The following is an 18412-nucleotide window of genomic DNA, read 5'->3' as shown; positions in this document are numbered from 1 at the left end:
TTATATAAATTGTAAATAAGACTCTGATATCCGTATTAATTATGAGTGTATCTTTATTCACTTAAAATACAATATCAGCAGTATATCATTAGTCATATAAAGTCAGTGTGACAAGTTTTGGATAGTTTTACCTAGTATTTAATTTTCATTAGTATAGATGGCATCATATATCAACCTTATTTTTAATGATCTAGAATCAAATAGAAAAATATAAGGAAAAAAGGATTAGAATACATCTATTTTAGTATCTATATTATTGGAATATGATACAAATATAGATATCTATATTCAATTTTTAGTGAATACAGATTTGGATAGTTTAGTTTTATGTTTGCCATCTCCAAATCTGTGAAGAAGAGAATAACTGCCTTTAGTTCATAATTAGAGAACGGCTTAGGGCAGTCCCAATGGTAATTAATAAGCAGTTTCTATCTTCATTAATTAGCTTGACAGCTCAGCGTTTTGTTGATGTGGCACACGAATTAATGAAGAAAGAGAGAAGAAAACCAAGAAATCGTTTCTACGCCAAGGAACCGCTTCTTCCCTCGCAACGAGGCACATCGACTCGGCATTTTCACCGTTGGGAAGAAATCACCAGTGTCGATGGGCATTGATGGCGATCCGCTGCGCCGCCGCCATCGCCGTGCGGCCTCCTCCGCGAGCGCGCGCGCAGAACACCCTCGCTCCCACTCGGCTCTCGCTCCCGCTCGGCGCGTGCTTGGCCAGGCCGCTCCCGTGCTTCCCCGCTGCAACTCCCGCCGCCGCCGCCGTCTGGATTTCCCGTGCATATCCCGCCGCCGCCTCGCCATTCTCTCGCCTCCTCGCCATTCTCCCGCACGGCACCCCACACCGGCCTCAAATAGCTCGTCCCCAAGGCTCCCAATGGCAAACCCTAGACTCCTCCCCCCATCCATCCCTAATCTGGTGGACATGAGTCCACTTCGGCCGCTGTCCTCAAGTTCTAGGCGAGGCAGGGGTGCTCCGGCCGCCCACGCTGCCCGAGCTGTTTCGGTCCCTGGTGGTGCCGTCGCCCGAGCTGATTCCGTACCTGGTTGCTGCTGCTGCATCTCCATCACCGCATCCCTGGCTGCTGCTGCTGCATCTCTGTCACACCCCGTTGCCGCGGCGGGTCACCGGCGGCGTGAGACGAAGACAGAATTACGGCGAAACCCTGACGCCGGCGGGTTAACCCCCTGCCTTGGCGTGCGTGTGTATTACTCAATGTTCGCTCCTGGATACAGCAAATGGGCGACACTTATGTGTTCGCTAACAGTACTGGCGCTAGGGCCCCACACGTCATAGAACCACTAGAATACATAATGTGTAAATACGTTAACGCAATACAGAGGCGGTTTCTTGCTTGAGCTTCACTCCTGGACGTCGTGTGTGACATCTCCGCCCCCTTGAGTTCCAGCTTGTCCCCAAGCTGGCGCTTCCGGAAATCTTGCCCTGATGACATTGTAGTCCTCCCATGTTGTAGCGGATTCAGGAAGTCCAACCCATGTAAGCTTCACTTGGGGGATGGCCGAGTTGCCTTTGCGGACCAACCGGCGAGCAATGATAGCCTTGGGCACAGTCTCTGCAGCTTCAAGATCAGTTAGTTTTGGTAGAGTATCGAAGACTGGAGAGTAATCCGGTGTAAAAGGTTTGAGCTGAGAGATGTGGAACACAGGATGAATCATGGAGTCAGCTGGCAGTTGAAGCTTGTATGCAACCTTGCCGATGCGCTGCAACACGTTGTAGGGGCCATAGTATTTGAATGCCAACTTGGGATATGGCCTGCTAGCAACAGTCGATTGGGTGTAGGGCTGAAGCTTCAGCAGAACCTGTTCTCCCACTTGAAACTGGAAATCCTTGCGTTTCTGATCAGCTGATTGTTTCATCTTGTTCTGTGCTCTGGCCAAATGTGTTTTCAGAGATTGCAAGTGTTGCTCCCTATTTTCCACCATTTCAGTGACTGAGGTGGATGCTGTAGGTGATAGTGTGGGTTCAGCTGCCAGTTTGGGTTCATACCCATACATTGCTTTGAATGGTGAGCAACCCAGAGCAGAGTGTAGGGAGGAATTGTACCAGAGTTCTGCTAGGGACAGCCATTTCTTCCAAGTGTGTGGGGAGTCCTGGACAGCACATCTCAAGTACATCTCGAGGCATTGATTCACCCTTTCAGATTGGCCATCGGTCTGTGGGTGGTAGGCAGTGCTGAGATTCAAAGTTGTTTTGTATGCTGAGAAAAGTTCCTTCCAGAAGTGACTGACAAATATGGGATCTCTGTCCGAAGTGATGGACTGAGGAAGACCATGGAGTTTGACAATCGCATCCATGAAAGCTTGGGCCACTACTGCTGCAGTGTAAGGATGCTTGAGTGGGATGAAATGTGCAGCTTTGGTGAAACGATCCACGACAACGAGTATTACACTGTAGCCTTCAGACTTGGGAAGACCCTCGATGAAATCCATTGTCAGGTCTTGCCACATACCCTCAGGTGTAGGCAGAGGTTGGAGGAGCCCCAGAGGATGTTGTAGAGAGTGTTTTGCTTGTTGACAGGTGATGCATTGTTTGATAAACTGTTCCACATCTGTTTTCATGCCCTTCCAAGAGAAATGTTTCTTGAGCCTGTGGTAGGATGCAGCCACCCCAGAATGGCCTCCCAGAGCACTAGAGTGACAGGCTGCAATGAGCTTGGTTTGTAGAGCTGAGTTTTGACCAATCCAGACTTTCCCATTCTGCCATATGAGACCCTGAGCCAGAGAGAAGCCCTGTTGGTTTGGACTAGACACTGCTAGTTGTTGCAGTAACTGTTGTGCTCTGAGGTCAGTTGTGTAGGAATTTAGCACTTCCTGGATCCAAACTGGCTGTACTGTTGAGACTGCTTGTATAGCCATCATATGACCCACTCGAGATAAAGCATCAGCAGCTATGTTCTCCTTGCCTTTTTTGTAAATTATCTTAAAGTTCAGGCCCATCATTCTTGTCATGGCCTTTCTTTGCATCTCTGAATGCAGATTCTGCTCTTTGAGATATGCCAAGGACTTGTGGTCAGTTTGAATGACAAATTCCCCTCTCTCCAGGTAGTGCCTCCATTTGTCAACTGCCATGATGAGGGCCAAAAATTCTTTCTCATAGATAGATAGGGCTTTATGCTTCTCTCCCAGTGCTTTGCTTAAGAAGGCAACAGGTTGGTTCTTCTGCATGAGGACTGCCCCAATTCCATCTTGACATGCATCTGTCTCCACTGTGAAAGGTTGATGAAAATTGGGCAGGGCCAAGACTGGTGTGGTAGTCATTGCTATTTTGAGATTCTGAAAAGCTTCCTGAGCCAAAGGGTTCCATGCAAAATGTTTCAGTCTGAGGATTGCTGTGAGGGGTTTACTGATGATGCCATATCCTTTGACAAACTTCCTGTAATAGCCTGTGAGACCGAGAAATGCTCTCAGTTCTGTCATTGTTGTTGGTTGGGGCCAGTTGAGCATATCAGCAATCTTGGAAGGATCGGTGGATACCCCTGTTGAAGAGATAATGTGGCCTAAGTATTCCAGACTGTCCTGGCCAAAACTGCATTTAGACTCCTTTAGGTATAGTTGATGCTTCCTTAAGGTTTCCAGGACTTGTTCCAGATGGAAGATGTGGTCTTCCCAGGAAGAACTGTAGATGAGAATATCATCGAGGAAGACTAGCACAAATTTTCTGAGATAGGGTTTCAGAATCTCATTCATGACACACTGGAATGTGGCTGGAGCATTTGTGAGGCCAAAAGGCATCACTTTGTACTGGTAATGTCCATGATGTGTCTTGAATGCAGTTTTGTGTTCATCATCTGGGAGCATCCTGACTTGGTGGTATCCAGACCTCATATCAAGCTTTGTGAATACTTTAGATCCAGCTAATTCATCCAAAATCTCATCTATCACAGGCATTGGAAATCTGTTTTTCACAGTGATATCATTTAACTTTCTGTAGTCCACACATAACCTCCAAGTACCATCTTTCTTCTTGACTAATAGAACAGGTGAGGCATATGGGCTGTGGCTGTGAGTTATGAGGCCTGCCTGGAGCAACTGCTGGACTTGTTTCTCAATTTCTGTTTTATGGAGTGGAGAGTAGTGGTAGGGTCTGGAGTTTACTGGTGTGGAACCAGGGATGATGGGGATAGCATGGTCATATGTTCTGGGAGGAGGTAGAGTTTGTGGATCAGTAAACACATCCTTGTAGATGACTTTGAGATCCTGAATACTGTCCTTCTGACTCTGGGTCATGGTACATGTGGAACTTGGGGCTGGTGGTATTGTCTGAACCAGAACAAATGCCCAGATGTCGTTTCCCTTAGCTGAGTTGTACACCTTGGTAGCAGAAATTGATGAGAGTTGTAATGGTGGACTGGTAAGACCTTTGAGCTTGATAAGTCTATCTTCTTCAAGAAACTCAATTGTTTTGGCCTGCCAGTCACAGTTACCTGAGTGGTGGAGAAGTTCGTCTACGATGGGATCCAGTGAAGGTTATGTGTACATATCAGTTCGAGTGTGTTTGCTGCTACCATGTTCTACATGTTAATTGTTTTAAGCATTTCCCCTACCATTTATTCCATGTTGTTGCTGCGATGTCTTAGTTTACGGTTTTGTAGAATTGGATGAACAACACCTGTAGCTTGTTTCATGTCGTAATTAAATAGTTAACTTAAATCAGTACATTGTTTCACCATGAGGCTACTTGTAGTTTAGCTGGTACTACGGGACTGTTTCACCATGAAGCTTTGTCTGAAACTTTGTCTGATTGTCCGAAACTTTGTCTGATTGTCTGTTTGGCCTCACCTATGTCCTGATAGGCAGGCTAAGGATGAGTTGCATGGGAAAAAGAAGATAATTGCTAGGTCATCCAAGCAGCTCATGCTAGTTCATCTTTGTGTCCAGATTTTTAAATTCATTTGTTTACTGTTTTGTCATGCAGATATGGTTCGTGGATTGATGTGCAATCTGATGGCTTCTGAAGTTCGTGATATTTTACTTCTGGAGTGCTACGTGACCAAGGATATAGAGTTCATGTTCGTTTGCTTCTGGATGATGCTGCGTAACCTGTTGCAAATGTGTCTTATGGATGATGCCACAATTGATCCACTCTCATTTTGTGTTGTATTTAATTTATCAGTTGTATTAATCCTGCCATAGAAACCATGGGTTGGGAGAGATGGTTTCTAATAGACATTAATTGCTCTATTTCTCTCTTGAAAAATACAACTAGAAACTCTCCATTGGGACTGCCCTTAGAACCTAGAAAGGTGAGATAAATCTTGATTAATTGCTTGTTTTTTGTAGCATTAATGGTACTAGATGCTTCATTTGTCTCAAGTCCCTAAGGGCAGTTCCAATGGAAGAAACTATTTTAGTTTCTAAAGCATAGGACAATATGCCACGAAACTATTCTTCACAATGCAAAATTTTATTATAACATCCAGGTAAAATATTAACCAATCATGCACCGTGTCCCTTATTCTCCTCCCACGATCCTTTGCGCACAAATTTTTTTCCGTTCCCAGGAGAAAGGCAGTGCTCAAAGCCGCTTTCCTATGTGCGCTACTTGCCCGCTTATGCCTTTGCATGACGACGTGCCATGCCGGGAGGGGAAGCTGAAGCACGAGCGCCACTGCCGCCACGAGCTCGTGGAGGACCATGCCGAGATCCAGGTGCGTGCCAACCAACAGGACGTTCGCGAGGGAGATGCGATGGGATTTCTCGCTGCCGACGGTTGATCCATGGTCGTTGCCTCGCATGAAACAAGCAGCATGCCGCTACCATCGCCTAGGCAGTAGCCCGCGCCACCGTCGTGCTTGCCGCAAAGAAGGCCACCATCGTGCGAGTCGCCGCTGTCGTGCCTCCGTACCGCACAGGCTGTGGATCCGTGCTGGTCGTGCCTCCGCGCCTAGGCAGGCCATGCCTCCGCGGCTCCGCCGAGCCGCAATCGTCGAAGGCTGCCGCCGCTAGCTGCCGCGTTCGCCGCCACGATGGTGCGCAAGCCGCCGCCGAGAAGGCCGCGCCGCACAGGCTGCGCTCACCGAGAGAGCCAACACACGAGGGAAATTGCAGCGGTGGCGCAATGGATGCGAACTAGAGGACGAAGAAACGAGGTGAGTCTCCCCATCGCTAGTTCCATCATTTCTTAGCGTCTCGGTACAAGATACGACTCGGTTTCATGTGAAGGAAACGGTTTCTTTCATTTTTTTCTCTCTCTTCATAATAAAGCTAGTGTCATATCAGCAAATTGCTGAGTTGTCATGGTAGGGCACTCACAATGCAAGACTCCGTCGCAGAGTCCAAGACACTTAATTACATATTATTTATGGTATTTTGCTGATGTGACAGCATATTTATTGAAGAAAGAGGTAGAAAAAATAAGACTCCAAGTCTTATTTAGACTCCAAGTCCAAATTGTTCGAGGTAATAAATAACTTTAGACTCTATGATAGAGTCTGCATTGTGAGTGCCCTAAGGGAATCGCTTTATAGTTTCATCAAGTCAAACCATCATAAGTTTGATTAAGTTTATAAATAGAAGTATTGAAATTTATGAGATAGGTATATTATAAATTATATATTACTCAAGTCCCTAAATAGAGTACATGATAAAGTTGGATGGCAGTAACATATATAAATATCAGTATTTTTTATAAATATAGTCAAACTTATAACGGTTTGACCTCTATCCTGATTTAATCAAAGGCTCAAAGCCATAGGTCATTCTTTGGACATATATGGACTGGCTTTGCGACTGGTCAACAACGTCAGTACGTCACCCGCATCAATTCCTTGCCAGGAGCGCGTCCCTGCCAAGGCCATATTTCCGTCTCTAATTAATCAAGTAGTCAGCCATGTAGTTGTAGCCACGCAGCTCTATTTAAACACACTCTCGAGAGAGTCCCGGCCGAACTGCAACACCATCCGTCGAGAGCTCACATAGCAATGGCCTGCTCTGCCGCCGCAGCAGCCCTTCTCCTGCTGGCCTCCATGGTCTGCTGCTGCCGCTCGGCGCCGCCGGCGGGTGCGCTCGTGACGCGTCTCCCCGGGTTCGACGGCGCTCAGCTGCCGTCGAAGCACTACGCCGGGTACGTGACGGTGAACGAGCATGTCGGGAGCAGGCTCTTCTACTACCTGGTGGAGTCGGAGCGCGACCCGGCCCGGGACCCCGTCGTGCTCTGGCTCAACGGCGGTCCTGGCTGCTCCAGCATGGACGGCTTCGTCTACGAGCACGGTGCGTCGTCGTCGTCGACCCTGCTGTCCTCCGATCCAGTGTGTGCTATTGTTGTGTGATCTTTTTTTCCTCCAGCCATCGATCATTGCTAGGTCTATATATGTGGACGAACAAGGCAAAGGTAAAAACTTCTCGTTCGATGTTTTTCGAGGCCTCTTTGGATGAGCCCTGGCCTGAGGATTCTGCTTGCAGCATGTATAGCCACACCCACGCTCCTATATATCCACCGTCGTCTTCTCTTGCCTGTTTTACCAGGCCATATCGATAAACCAGTAGATGTAGATTTGCATATTTATCCTCTATTTGACACTTAATATAAATGACCAATCATATACTATTGTTATTACTCTAATATGACAAGATTAAATCATATTGCAGAGATATGTTATCCATTAATTATTGTAGCATTTTTTTCAAGTACAAGTAGTTTCGCTTTTCTAGAAAACCTACGGTAGTAAGCAATACTTAAGCCCTGCTTCTGTCGTTATGTTTAGTACTCTATATCTGATTCAGAGAAAGATCAAAGCTTGGGTGTGTCGGACATTCTTTTCATACACATCTTATTGTTCAATGTTTCAGCACATTTGTCATTTGTTTTCTTTTATATGTTCAATATTAATATCATAATCGCAGCCATTTCATCATATTACACGTGGCCAATTTTTCTGTCCTATCCAATACGGATTTTTTTTATTTTAACCTTTTTTAAAACTATTTTTAATTTTGATACAGAAATTTTTTTAAAAAAAACTAACTTCTTTGGCCGCGCAACAAGCCATGGTGCGACACTCTAACACTGCCACGCCATGCATTCTAGCGCAGTAGGAGCGCTGACGTGGCTCCCGTGTCAAAGTTGAAAATAGTTTTCAAATATGGTTAAAATTAAAAAAATCTCCAATACTGGATGTGCAACAAGATTTAGCGTGCTGGTAAAATTAAAATTCTTGTTAGTATTTTGTTCCATATTTGAATTTATATCTGATTTAATTCATCACGGATATCTTTTTTTGTAACAACAACTACAAGTTGTGTGCTTTTTCCTATTTTGGTCTTATGCATCTATATGACCACATATAAATGCTTCTGTAGTGTGTCCAATGTACGCGCATGCTCACCAATTCATCTTGATCTTTGGATGCCAGTTAAATTAGTCTGTATTTGTTTTGGGTTCAGGACCATTCAACTTTGAGTCAGGAGGGTCGGCTGGAAGTTTGCCAAAGCTTCATCTCAACCCTTATAGCTGGTCCAAGGTCGGCCATTTCCATTTGGTATCCTAAGTAATAGGCAGAAATTATCTCGAGTTCTATACAAAGTAGTGAAATTTTCCTTGCAGGTGTCTAGTGTATTATACTTGGACTCCCCTTCTGGTGTTGGGCTGTCATACTCAAAGAATGTTTCAGATTATGAAACTGGCGATCTTAAGACAGCTGCTGATTCACATACTTTTCTTCTCAAGGTATTTTTTTATAAGGAAGATTTTATTAATTTTCAAGTGCATTACATTGAGGTGATACACATAAAGATGTTAGTTCATCTTGGTGCAGTAATGTATCATCTTTTTGTGGAACAAAAAGCTGAGTTTCCCCCACTATTTTTAACCAGTGGTTCCAGCTCTATCCGGAGTTCCTAAAAAATCCATTTTACATAGCTGGAGAGTCTTATGCCGGAGTTTATATCCCTACCCTTGCAAATGAAGTGGTCAAAGGTGTTGGTTTTGAGATCATAATCACTTAAGCAGATATTAATTGTTTCTATATTATTATTCGTGTTGCTAACGAATTATTCTACAGGAATCCACAAAGGAGATAATCCAGTTATAAACTTCAAGGTTAGTGATTTTTCTTATGTTGTTTTCTCCATAAAGTGAGTATGTGATTACCATTCAAATCTATGAATAAGAGGTTGCTTCCTTGGACATTTTTGTCAAGAATGAATGGAGGATTGGAACAATAAATACTTTGTGTGTGGTCATTTTTCCTCCTTGTGTTCTCTTTTCCTTTTTACTTGATCTTGATTAGCTGAAAACATTGTAAGAATTTGGCTATATGTGGTTATAGAGTGAAAAAAGAATTTATTTTTCTAAAAAATGATGTAGATCTATGAATTAAAAACAGCTTTATTTTGTATGCTCATGTTAGGGCTACATGGTCGGGAATGGTGTATGTGACAGCGCCTTTGATGGTAATGCTCTTGTACCGTTTGCACATGGAATGGGCCTAATTTCAAATGATATATACAAGGTATGTTAGTACTTCGACTGAAACCATACCTCTCTATGAAATTTCCTTTTTGCATTGATTTTTAGTGATGGACTGGTGGTATTAGAACACTTCATTTGCATCCTTTGTATATGCCAAATAATACTAGACCTAATAAGTCCTTTGAATTAGACCCATGTTCTTTCAATTAACCACCATTACTATTCATAATGCAGCAAGCGAATACGGCATGTCAAGGAAACTACTGGAATTATTCTGACAGTGGAGAATGCACCGAGGCAGTATCAAAAGTCGATACGGTAAACCAGTGACACTTTCTAGTAAAAAAATTGATATTGTTCTCATGTTATATATTATGTGATCTGTGTAGGTAATCAATGGATTAAATATTTATAACATTCTTGAGCCATGCTACCATGGCACAAATACCAAGGAAGTGATCTCAGAAAATAACAGAATACCTCAAAGTTTTAAAGATCTTGGTGTAACTAGCAGGCCCCTTCCAGTAAGAACAAGAATGATTGGCCGGGCATGGCCTCTGAGAGCTCCTGTAAGAGATGGGCGCGTTCCATCATGGCAAGAGCTAGCCGCTGGCACTGGATCATCAGTTATGTGTATGGTGAGCACAAACACAATAACCTTTGAACCTTTTATGTTCTCTTGTGATCTATTGGAGTGTTAATCTTCTTGAGAGATTACATTTTTTCTCCTCATCATACAATGCACTCAGTTTTTTGGTACAAAGTCATTTGTGGCTTCCATCCTCCTCATTAACAAATTTGGCCACTAGTTTCTATCAAAATACAAAAAGCTACAAACAAATAGTGAAGCAATGGACAAAAAAATCAACATGAATCTAGGATTAATTTGTTCATGTAGCAAATCTAGGTAGTATATATGTTTCTGTATAGTAGTCAATGTGCACAACTTTCCACTGTAGACTACAGGTTGACTAAATTTTGGTATATAGTTATTCTAATGTAGTAGTGTAGTGTAGGAGTGATACTAATACTGCGCTATGTACTCCTTTCATTTCATTTATCTTCATCTTCTCTGATTATTATATTGTATAAGGCATATCTTCCAACTTAAGATTTCAGCGATCTTGTCTGGTTCCCATTCCTTCGGATGGATGCATTTTTCATCTCAAATTAGAGTATATAGGAGTTAGTTTTTTTCTCCCGAAAGAAGCTGGTCCATTATTGTCCTCATTACTTATGTATCATGTCTTGGTTCCTTATTAATCTTCAGAGTGATGAAGTTGCAACAGCATGGCTAAACAATGATAGCGTCAGATCTGCAATTCATGCAGAACCAGTATGATAGCCATACACTAATCACTTTTTGCTTGATGTTTTTAATTTTAGAACTTTCCATCTTCTCAACATAGTTTATCATGCACATGTTAACAGGTCAGTTCAATTGGACCTTGGGTCCTATGCACAGACAAATTGACATTTCACCATGATGCTGGGAGCATGATAATTTACCACAAAAACCTTACAAGCCAGGGTTACCGTGCTCTCATTTACAGGTACTTTAAGAACACAAAATATGCTTTCGATTCTCATATATTCTTATTAATCTCAGAAGAAGCTCCTATTATCATTGATATATTTCATTTAATTTGTGTTTTAGTGGTGACCATGATATGTGTGTACCTTACACTGGGAGCCTAGCATGGACCACATCTTTAGGCTATGGAGTCATCGATTCGTGGCGAGCGTGGTTGGTTAATGAACAAGTTTCTGGGTATTTGACAAACAATGATCTCATCCTATCCTAAGATTTTTTGAATTGTTTTATTTATTTATCGGTTTTATCCTAGAAACTGATTTTTTATATAATTCATAATCACCATAATATAATATTTCTTTTGTGAGAGATATATTCAGTTAAATTATTGTCTTTTATATTTTCCATAATTTCAAGAAAATGTTTTTATGTGTCGAGGAAAGAAAATAAGGACACGCGTATCTTTGCTTGTTATACTCCTCAGGTACACCCAAGGATATGAAAATGACCTCACTTTTGCTACTATTAAGGTACTACAGCTTCCAATTTGTCAAATAATCCCTTGATGTACAAATGAGCATGATACTAGCCTACCAAATCAAACATAAATTATGTTTAATATATGGTCACATTAATGAAACACAAACACCAAAACAAATCGAAGCTAGCTTCTAGATTAGGTTGTCATTATTAACTGTCATGTTGTTTTTCTCGCAGGGTTCTGGACATACAGTTCCTGAGTATAAACCAAAGGAAGCATTTGCTTTCTACAGCCGTTGGCTTGCTGGTTCTAAACTGTGAAGCTCATGTTGCAGCTGCTGATGTGGGGAGCCATATTTCTGTTCAAAGTCATGCATTGAATCAAATAGAGAACAATGTGAACAAAATTGGTTAACCCATGCAACAAATAAGAGGCAGACAAAGGATCAAAGTACCTAGCGCCAACTACAATGTTGCGTTCTTTTACGCAAAATATTATATCACCAATGCAGATGTTCACATGCATTATTGCTCACACCTTTATGGTACGGTGTGATCAAATATTTGTGACAATTTTCATCTGTTTTGAAATCCAAAAGGTACAAATTAAAAGTCTGCTATATTTTGGCTTGGATGCAAATAAGTTTCGGATAGTGTTGTTAAATAACTCCCTCCCTGTCTTGGGAAAGATACATGAAAGATTGGATTTTATGAGGGGTCTTAAAATCTATTTGTCCAAAGTTCTCATCTAAGTTCACAAACTCTAAATTATATATTTGATACTTGGGTGAAGTCTTTTTTTTTGCCACTCAAGTATAGTCAGAATTTGATTTTAGCCATCTATATATCCAACTCTAAATTCAATTTGGGCACCGAACTGGTTAAACATGGATGCCAAATGGCAATAGGTCCACTCTCTCCTTTCCCTGTCCGGCCCTTTGTCGGCATGTCCCCCTTCTTGCCACACAAACATTTCCATTGTCAGTTGAGAAACCCTCCTTACCGCTGATTTTGTCTCTCGTTGATGAAAGTGGACGGTTATCACCACCAATGATAATGGATTATCACCATCAGATCATATTACCAATTGGTCTCAATCGCCCTATAGAGTGGCATGCTCTCCTCAGTCGGAATAAGCAGTTTCTTTAATTTCCTTAGAATCGTACCTAAGAGTTCCTACCTCATATGTTCTATCTTAATTTCCTCTTGTCGACGAAAGCTAGTCGGTAGTCTACCTTGGGGTATGCCCACGGTAGTAGTTTGTCGGTAGACGGTGCGCAAACTACGAACTCGATGATGACGCAAGACACGGACAAGCTTTTTATCCAGGTTCGGCCGCCGCGTGGGCGTAACACCTACGTCCTGCGTCTGATTGTATTGGATTGAGAGAATAATGTGTCCCAGGGGTCCCTTGCCCCTCCTTATATAGTCCGGAGGGCAGGGTTACAGATCTGGAAACTAATCCTAGTCGGTTACAATTGCCATGGATAATTCGATATCAATTCCTATTCTAACCGACTTGAATCCTGCTTGATCTCCACGTCTTGTTTCCTTACGCGAAACCCCGAGCAGTCGGATCAAGCATCGAACTTGTCTCGTAATGGGTCAAGCCTCCTGGCCCAAGTCTAACCGTGAGGGTATAGGGGTTTATACCCCCACAGCTAGTCCCCGAACACCATGTATTGTGATGTAGCACACCATCTTGAGCTTCTTTGATCAGTCAGGCTTGACGTCTTCAATAAGCAGGAAAATCACCCAAACAGTTGCAACAGTGTTTTGACCAACTCAAAAGACAGTTGACCAACACTGACGTCGAAGAAGCAGGTTGTTCGAAGAATGCATGGTGTTCTAAATTAAAAAAGATTTCTTTCCTGGTGAAGTGTGCCCACTTTACTTTTCTGAAAAGTATAGACCTCACAAGAGCAAGCATATTCACTGCAAGGTGAAGTGTGCCCACTCAGTCCCCGAGCCTGGTAGTAGGTGGCGTAGACACGTGGTGCCAGGGTCAGAAGAAAAGTCCTCAGAGAAATTCTGAAACTAAGATGCATTGCCAGATGCATCGTACCGATGTAGTCCCCGAGCTTGCTGGAAGGCGAAGTATAAGCCTTGTAGCAAGGTCTAAAAAAATTAAAATTATCCAGTCCCCGAGCATGTCATGCTCGTTTGCCATCGGATAGACTTATCAACCAGTCCCGAGCAGATAATGCCTTGGTGATTGGTATAGTCCCTAATTCTTCCAAACTGGCGGGCTGGTCGACCAGTCCCCGAGCGTACAGTGCTCGGTGGTCGGTGCGGCCCCCAGATCTCAAAACTGGCGGACTGGGCGACCAGTCCCCGAGCATACAGTGCAAGGTGGTCAGTGCAGTCCCCAGATCTCCGAACTGGCGGACTGGGCGACCAGTCCCCGAGCATACAGTGCTCGGTAGTCGGTGCAGTCCCCAGATCTCCGAACTGGCGGACTGGGCGACCAGTCCCCGAGCATACAGTGCTCGGTGGTCGGTGCAGTCCCTAGGAACGTTGATCCTCCACCAATTTTTGTCTGTTATTTTGAAAAAAGCATCTTACCACATAAATGAGTGACGTGACGAGACCTCCTGATGCATTGTCAGATGGTTGCGTGAAAAGGTGCGCCTGGTAACTGTGCAGCCGCTCTTTGTGCGGTTCGAGAAAAGGAAACCATCAATTATACGAAAAAGCCGTCGTATTAACTGCCGGTAATTGTTGAAAACCGAAACGCCACGTCCGCTGTTGGGCCCGCCCACTTCCCAAGAATGCGGGAAGTGGGACGGGTGGAGTTGTTGCTTATAAAAGCTTGACATTGCCCCCGTATTGCTTACCCTGCCATTGCCTTCAAGCTTTCCACTCTTGCCTTCTGCAATCGCCATCAGTTCACCCAACTCGCAACCATTCCCGCAGCGTCAATGGCGAAGAGCGACTCCAAAAAGAGGGCCGAGCTGACGGCCAAGGAGTGGAAGAAGTCCCGAAGCAGCGTGAGGTCCCTCAACGACCTCGTCGGCATGGGGCTACTGCACAGTCAAGAGCTCGGCGGCTGGAGGGCGCCAGAGGGGGAGAGCTACCCCGACCCCCGTGCCGGTGAGATCGTGGTTTTCGAAGATTTTTACAAGAGGGGTTTTGGGGTTCCTGTCCATCCTTTTCTCCAGGGGCTTCTTCTTTACTATGAGATCGGGATCTGCAATCTGCACCCGAACTCGATTCTTCTTATGTCCACTTGTATCCATCTGTGCGAGGCCTATGTTGGGATAGAGCCGCACTTCAATCTTTTTCACTATCTTTTCTGTTTGAGGAAGAAGGGAGCGGTTGGAGGCTCCAAGATTGCAGGTGGAGTATACCTCAATCTTCGTGACGGGATAAAGAACCGGTATCTCAACTGCCCGTGGAACACTTCTCTCACCGAATGGTATAAGAAGTGGTTCTACGTCAGGGAAGAGTCGGGCAGCTCCACGTTCTGTGACGTGGGGTACATTCTCGAGAAGAAGGTTAGTTGGACAGACCGCCCAGAGTTCGCCGGTCAGGTAGAAGACTTGATGAAGCTGATCGACTGGTCGCGTTTAGACGGGCTGGGAGTGGTCGGCAACTTCATCTGTCGTCGGGTGATGCCCTGCCAGAAGAGGGTGCACTCGGCGTACGAGTACGCTGGGAGCCAGGACCCGACCAGGATGAGCCCTGAGGTCTTGGAGAAGGCGGAAGTGCAACAGCTGTTGAACGAGCTGTTCAACTTTGCGGACGGCAGCTTCGTCCGTAGTGGTGATTGGGTGCAGGCCTTCAAGCTGGGGCGACCAGCTCCCAAGGTAACGTTACGAACTGATTTTGCTTTCTGAGCACTTGTTCTCCTAGTTGTTGATTTGTCTTTTATTTTTGCTGCAGATTGGAGACGTTGACCGGTGCGCGGTGTACGTATCACTGGCTTCCGGCATGGAGGACCCCGCGGGGGTAGACCCGCCGGAAGACGACGCTGCTCGGTGTGCTCGATACACCAGCAGTGAGGAGGGGCAGAACCATCCCGCCCCGACCACCGAAGACAGAGTGGTGGGGAAAAGGCCACTGGCAGCGGACCCCTCCCCTGCGGAAGCGTTGCCGGCGGAGAGCAGTCAGGCGCCAAAGCGTCGTCGGCTCGTCCGGATCACCGACGACGAGGAGGAGGAGGAGGAGGCCGCGCCTTCTCTGGTCCGGAGGCCGCGCAGTCGTCCGAACGGTGCGCCGGCCACCACTGGTCGGGTGACCAGCGACCCTCCTGCGGCGCGTGTCGAGTCGACGCGCGTCGTAGAGACGGGGGCGCCGGCACCGACCGGTAGGACCATGAGGAGGTTCACCACGACGCACAGGCGCTCTGACCTGTAAGTTTTCAATCTTACTTTTTGTGTTGCGATATTCTGCGTTTTGATGCTGATTCTGACATTGTTTAAATGTCGTCTTGTTGTTTAGCGCGGCATCGGACGTCGACCCTGACCACGTTGCCGGCCAGAGGGCAGCCGAGCCTGTAGCTGCCGTTGGGGACGCCGCGCCGCAGACCACGGAGCAGCCTGCGGCGACAACCGCTGCTATGAGCGCTGAGGAGCAACCGGCCCCGACGAGTGCCACGGCAAGCAGTCCGACGAGGAACGAGGAGGCTGCGAGGACACCTCCCCCGCGTAACGTTGTGGAGGAGGAGAGTAGAGCCTCGACTCCTCCACCGGCTAAAGAGAGGGGAGTTCCGACACTGCCCTGAGCAGGAGCCTCGTCGCCCGTAGGCTCCCCTGGCCTGGACCAGGGGCCAGTGATGCCTGCGACCACAGCCGGTGGCGGTGCGGCGAACGAGGAGACCCAGGCGACCTCTGACGATGACATGGAGGAGATCCAAGGTCGTCCCCGTGATGGCCGCCAGCATGTCTACGTGTGGCGCCAACGCGGGGACCACTTCATCGGACATGAGGAGCTGGCGGAGACGGAGGAGGCCGCGAGGGTGGAGCGCGCGGCAAAACGCCTCGTGGACGAAGTTAAGGTAAGTGGTCCTTTGTGCTGCTCGACTCTTATGCGCTCTGTTCCTGGGTTCGACGTGTGTTCTTCTTTGCAGGGCGCAATGAAAATGGTGAAATACCGGAAAAGGTGTTTCGACCAAATTGAAGGCATTGTGGCCGAGAACAAGGCCCTGTCCGCGGAGGTGGATCGGCTTCGGTCGGAAGTTCGGGAGAAGGTGGCCGAGATGAGTGCTCAGGAAGAGCGCCGTCTCGACCTCACTCGGCGTTTAGCCGACCAGTATCGACAAAGGACAGGTCAGTCGCGTACTCCGAGCAGCTATTTGTAGCCGCGTGGTTAGTTTTGTTGACCAGGGGATTGTTCCCTAGACTTGGAGGAGGAGGTTGCGCGCCTCCGGCAAGAGAAGGAGCAGCTCGTCCAGGAGCTTGCCGGGGCGCTGGAGGCCGGGCGCCGAGCCGGCGAGGAGCTAGGCAACAGGAATCGGGAGTTGTCTGGTAATAACCGTGTCACCCCTTTTTTATTTGGTTGCTCAACGTTCCTTTCCTTGTTCTTAAACTGACCTCCTAATTGGTTTGTAGTGCTCAAGGTGAATACCAAAAAGCATTTAGACGAGCTGATCAAGGACCGGGACTCCTGGAAGACCAACTGCATCAAGCTTTGGAAAGGAGTGGCCCCGGTTCTGGACTTGATCAGCCCCGAGCTCCCCGAAGATCAGCCCCGCGCGCCGAGACTGACGCAGGTCGAGAAGGCGCAACGGGCGTGGGACTGGCTCCAGCAGTTCGTCAAGGACGCCGGGGAGTTCGCCGGCGCGCATGTCCTCAGCATGGTGCGCGCCCACTATCCCCTGGTCGACCTGTCCAGGCTGGAGAGGGGGTACCCCAAGGAGATTGGCCCGCAGGAGGCAGACGACCTTCGAGTTGGCCTGCTTGACTTGTCGTCGACGGTGATCGGCAACATCAACCTCTGCGGGACGGCGACTCCCACCGACCAGCCGGGGTCTGACAGATCGGCCAGGGAGTTGTCGAGGGCGTCTATTGCCAGAGATGGGTGGTCGACGCCTGCGGTCTCGACCAGCCAGGCGCCGGTGGCCCCGACCCCTTCGTCTGGGCAGCAAGGCCAAGCGGGTGATCAGCCCGAGCAATAGGCCTGTAGGATAGTCAGTAGGAGTAGACTAGTAACCGCCCATTGGGGTGTTTATTGTAAACTCTGTATGTAAAGTTTGTAATAAAGTTTGATTTTGTCATGACCATGATTTTGAGCGCTGTAATGTTGTCTGAGTGATGTGTCACTGTGTTTGATTAATAATCGCTAAGGATCTTTGCCCCAGGGGAAGATTGTTGTGTTCAACGAAGACTCTGTGTGTAAAAAGTATACAGCGAAAAAGAGAATTTTTATTATTGTTGATTATAGGAAACTTACAAGCAGAAAATGCTAGAATTTATGCATAGAAACGGCGCAGTTTGTCTATGTGCCAAGAATTAGGGAGGGGTGTTCCGTCTGGATACGCCAGTCTGTAGGATGTAGGGCGTGTGACTTCGGCGACCACAAAGGGTCCTTCCCATGGCGTGGATAACTTGAGCGTTCCTTCCTGGCTTGTTTTCCACTTGAGCACCAGATCACCGACCACGAAGGAACGGTCTTTGACGTTCCTGTTGTGGTACCGCCTGATGGCTTCGAGATACTTTGCTGTTCGAAGACATGAGATTAGACGCTTTTCCTCCATGCAGTTGATTTCGAGCTCCCTGGTGTTGTCAGCCGTTGACTGGTCGAAGTTTTCAACTCTTGGAGATCCAAAGGTTACATCAGATGGAAGCACTGCCTTGGAGCCATAAATCATGAAGTAGGGTGACACGCCTGTATTGCGACTAGCCTGTGTTCGGAGACCCCAGACCACAGCTGGCAACTCTTTCATCCATCGACCAGGTGCTCTGTCATTCTCGGTGTACAACCTTTTCTTTAGGGCGTCAATAATCATTCCGTTCGCGCGCT

At 46.4% G+C, this 18412-nt stretch overlaps 1 protein-coding gene across 1 annotated transcript; it reads left to right on the top strand.

Moving 5' to 3' along the window:
* Positions 6690 to 12116, top strand: LOC8058124 (serine carboxypeptidase 1). Its single transcript, XM_002442982.2, has 13 exons — positions 6690 to 7235; positions 8409 to 8485; positions 8569 to 8691; positions 8838 to 8940; positions 9026 to 9063; positions 9374 to 9475; positions 9670 to 9753; positions 9825 to 10073; positions 10706 to 10771; positions 10867 to 10988; positions 11093 to 11206; positions 11454 to 11499; positions 11687 to 12116. The coding sequence occupies exons 1-13, from the start codon at positions 6947 to 6949 to the stop codon at positions 11768 to 11770; spliced, it is 1497 nt and encodes a 498-aa protein (XP_002443027.1). The 5' UTR covers positions 6690 to 6946; the 3' UTR covers positions 11771 to 12116.

Source organism: Sorghum bicolor, chromosome 8, assembly GCF_000003195.3.
Source record: "Sorghum bicolor cultivar BTx623 chromosome 8, Sorghum_bicolor_NCBIv3, whole genome shotgun sequence".
NCBI classification, from domain to species: Eukaryota; Viridiplantae; Streptophyta; class Magnoliopsida; order Poales; family Poaceae; genus Sorghum; species Sorghum bicolor.
Note: the sequence above shows the minus strand (reverse complement) of the source record. Positions and strands in the feature narration are given on the sequence as shown.

Bases quoted from the DNA above. Each gene is read 5' to 3' on its own strand.
- LOC8058124 (XM_002442982.2), top strand. From the start codon at position 6,947: ATGGCCTGCTCTGCCGCCGCAGCAGCCCTTCTCCTGCTGGCCTCCATG. The intron at 10,772-10,866 runs GTATGATAGCCA...ACATGTTAACAG, and splicing joins CTGCAATTCATGCAGAACCA to GTCAGTTCAATTGGACCTTG. The intron at 11,207-11,453 runs GTATTTGACAAA...TATACTCCTCAG, and splicing joins GTTAATGAACAAGTTTCTGG to GTACACCCAAGGATATGAAA.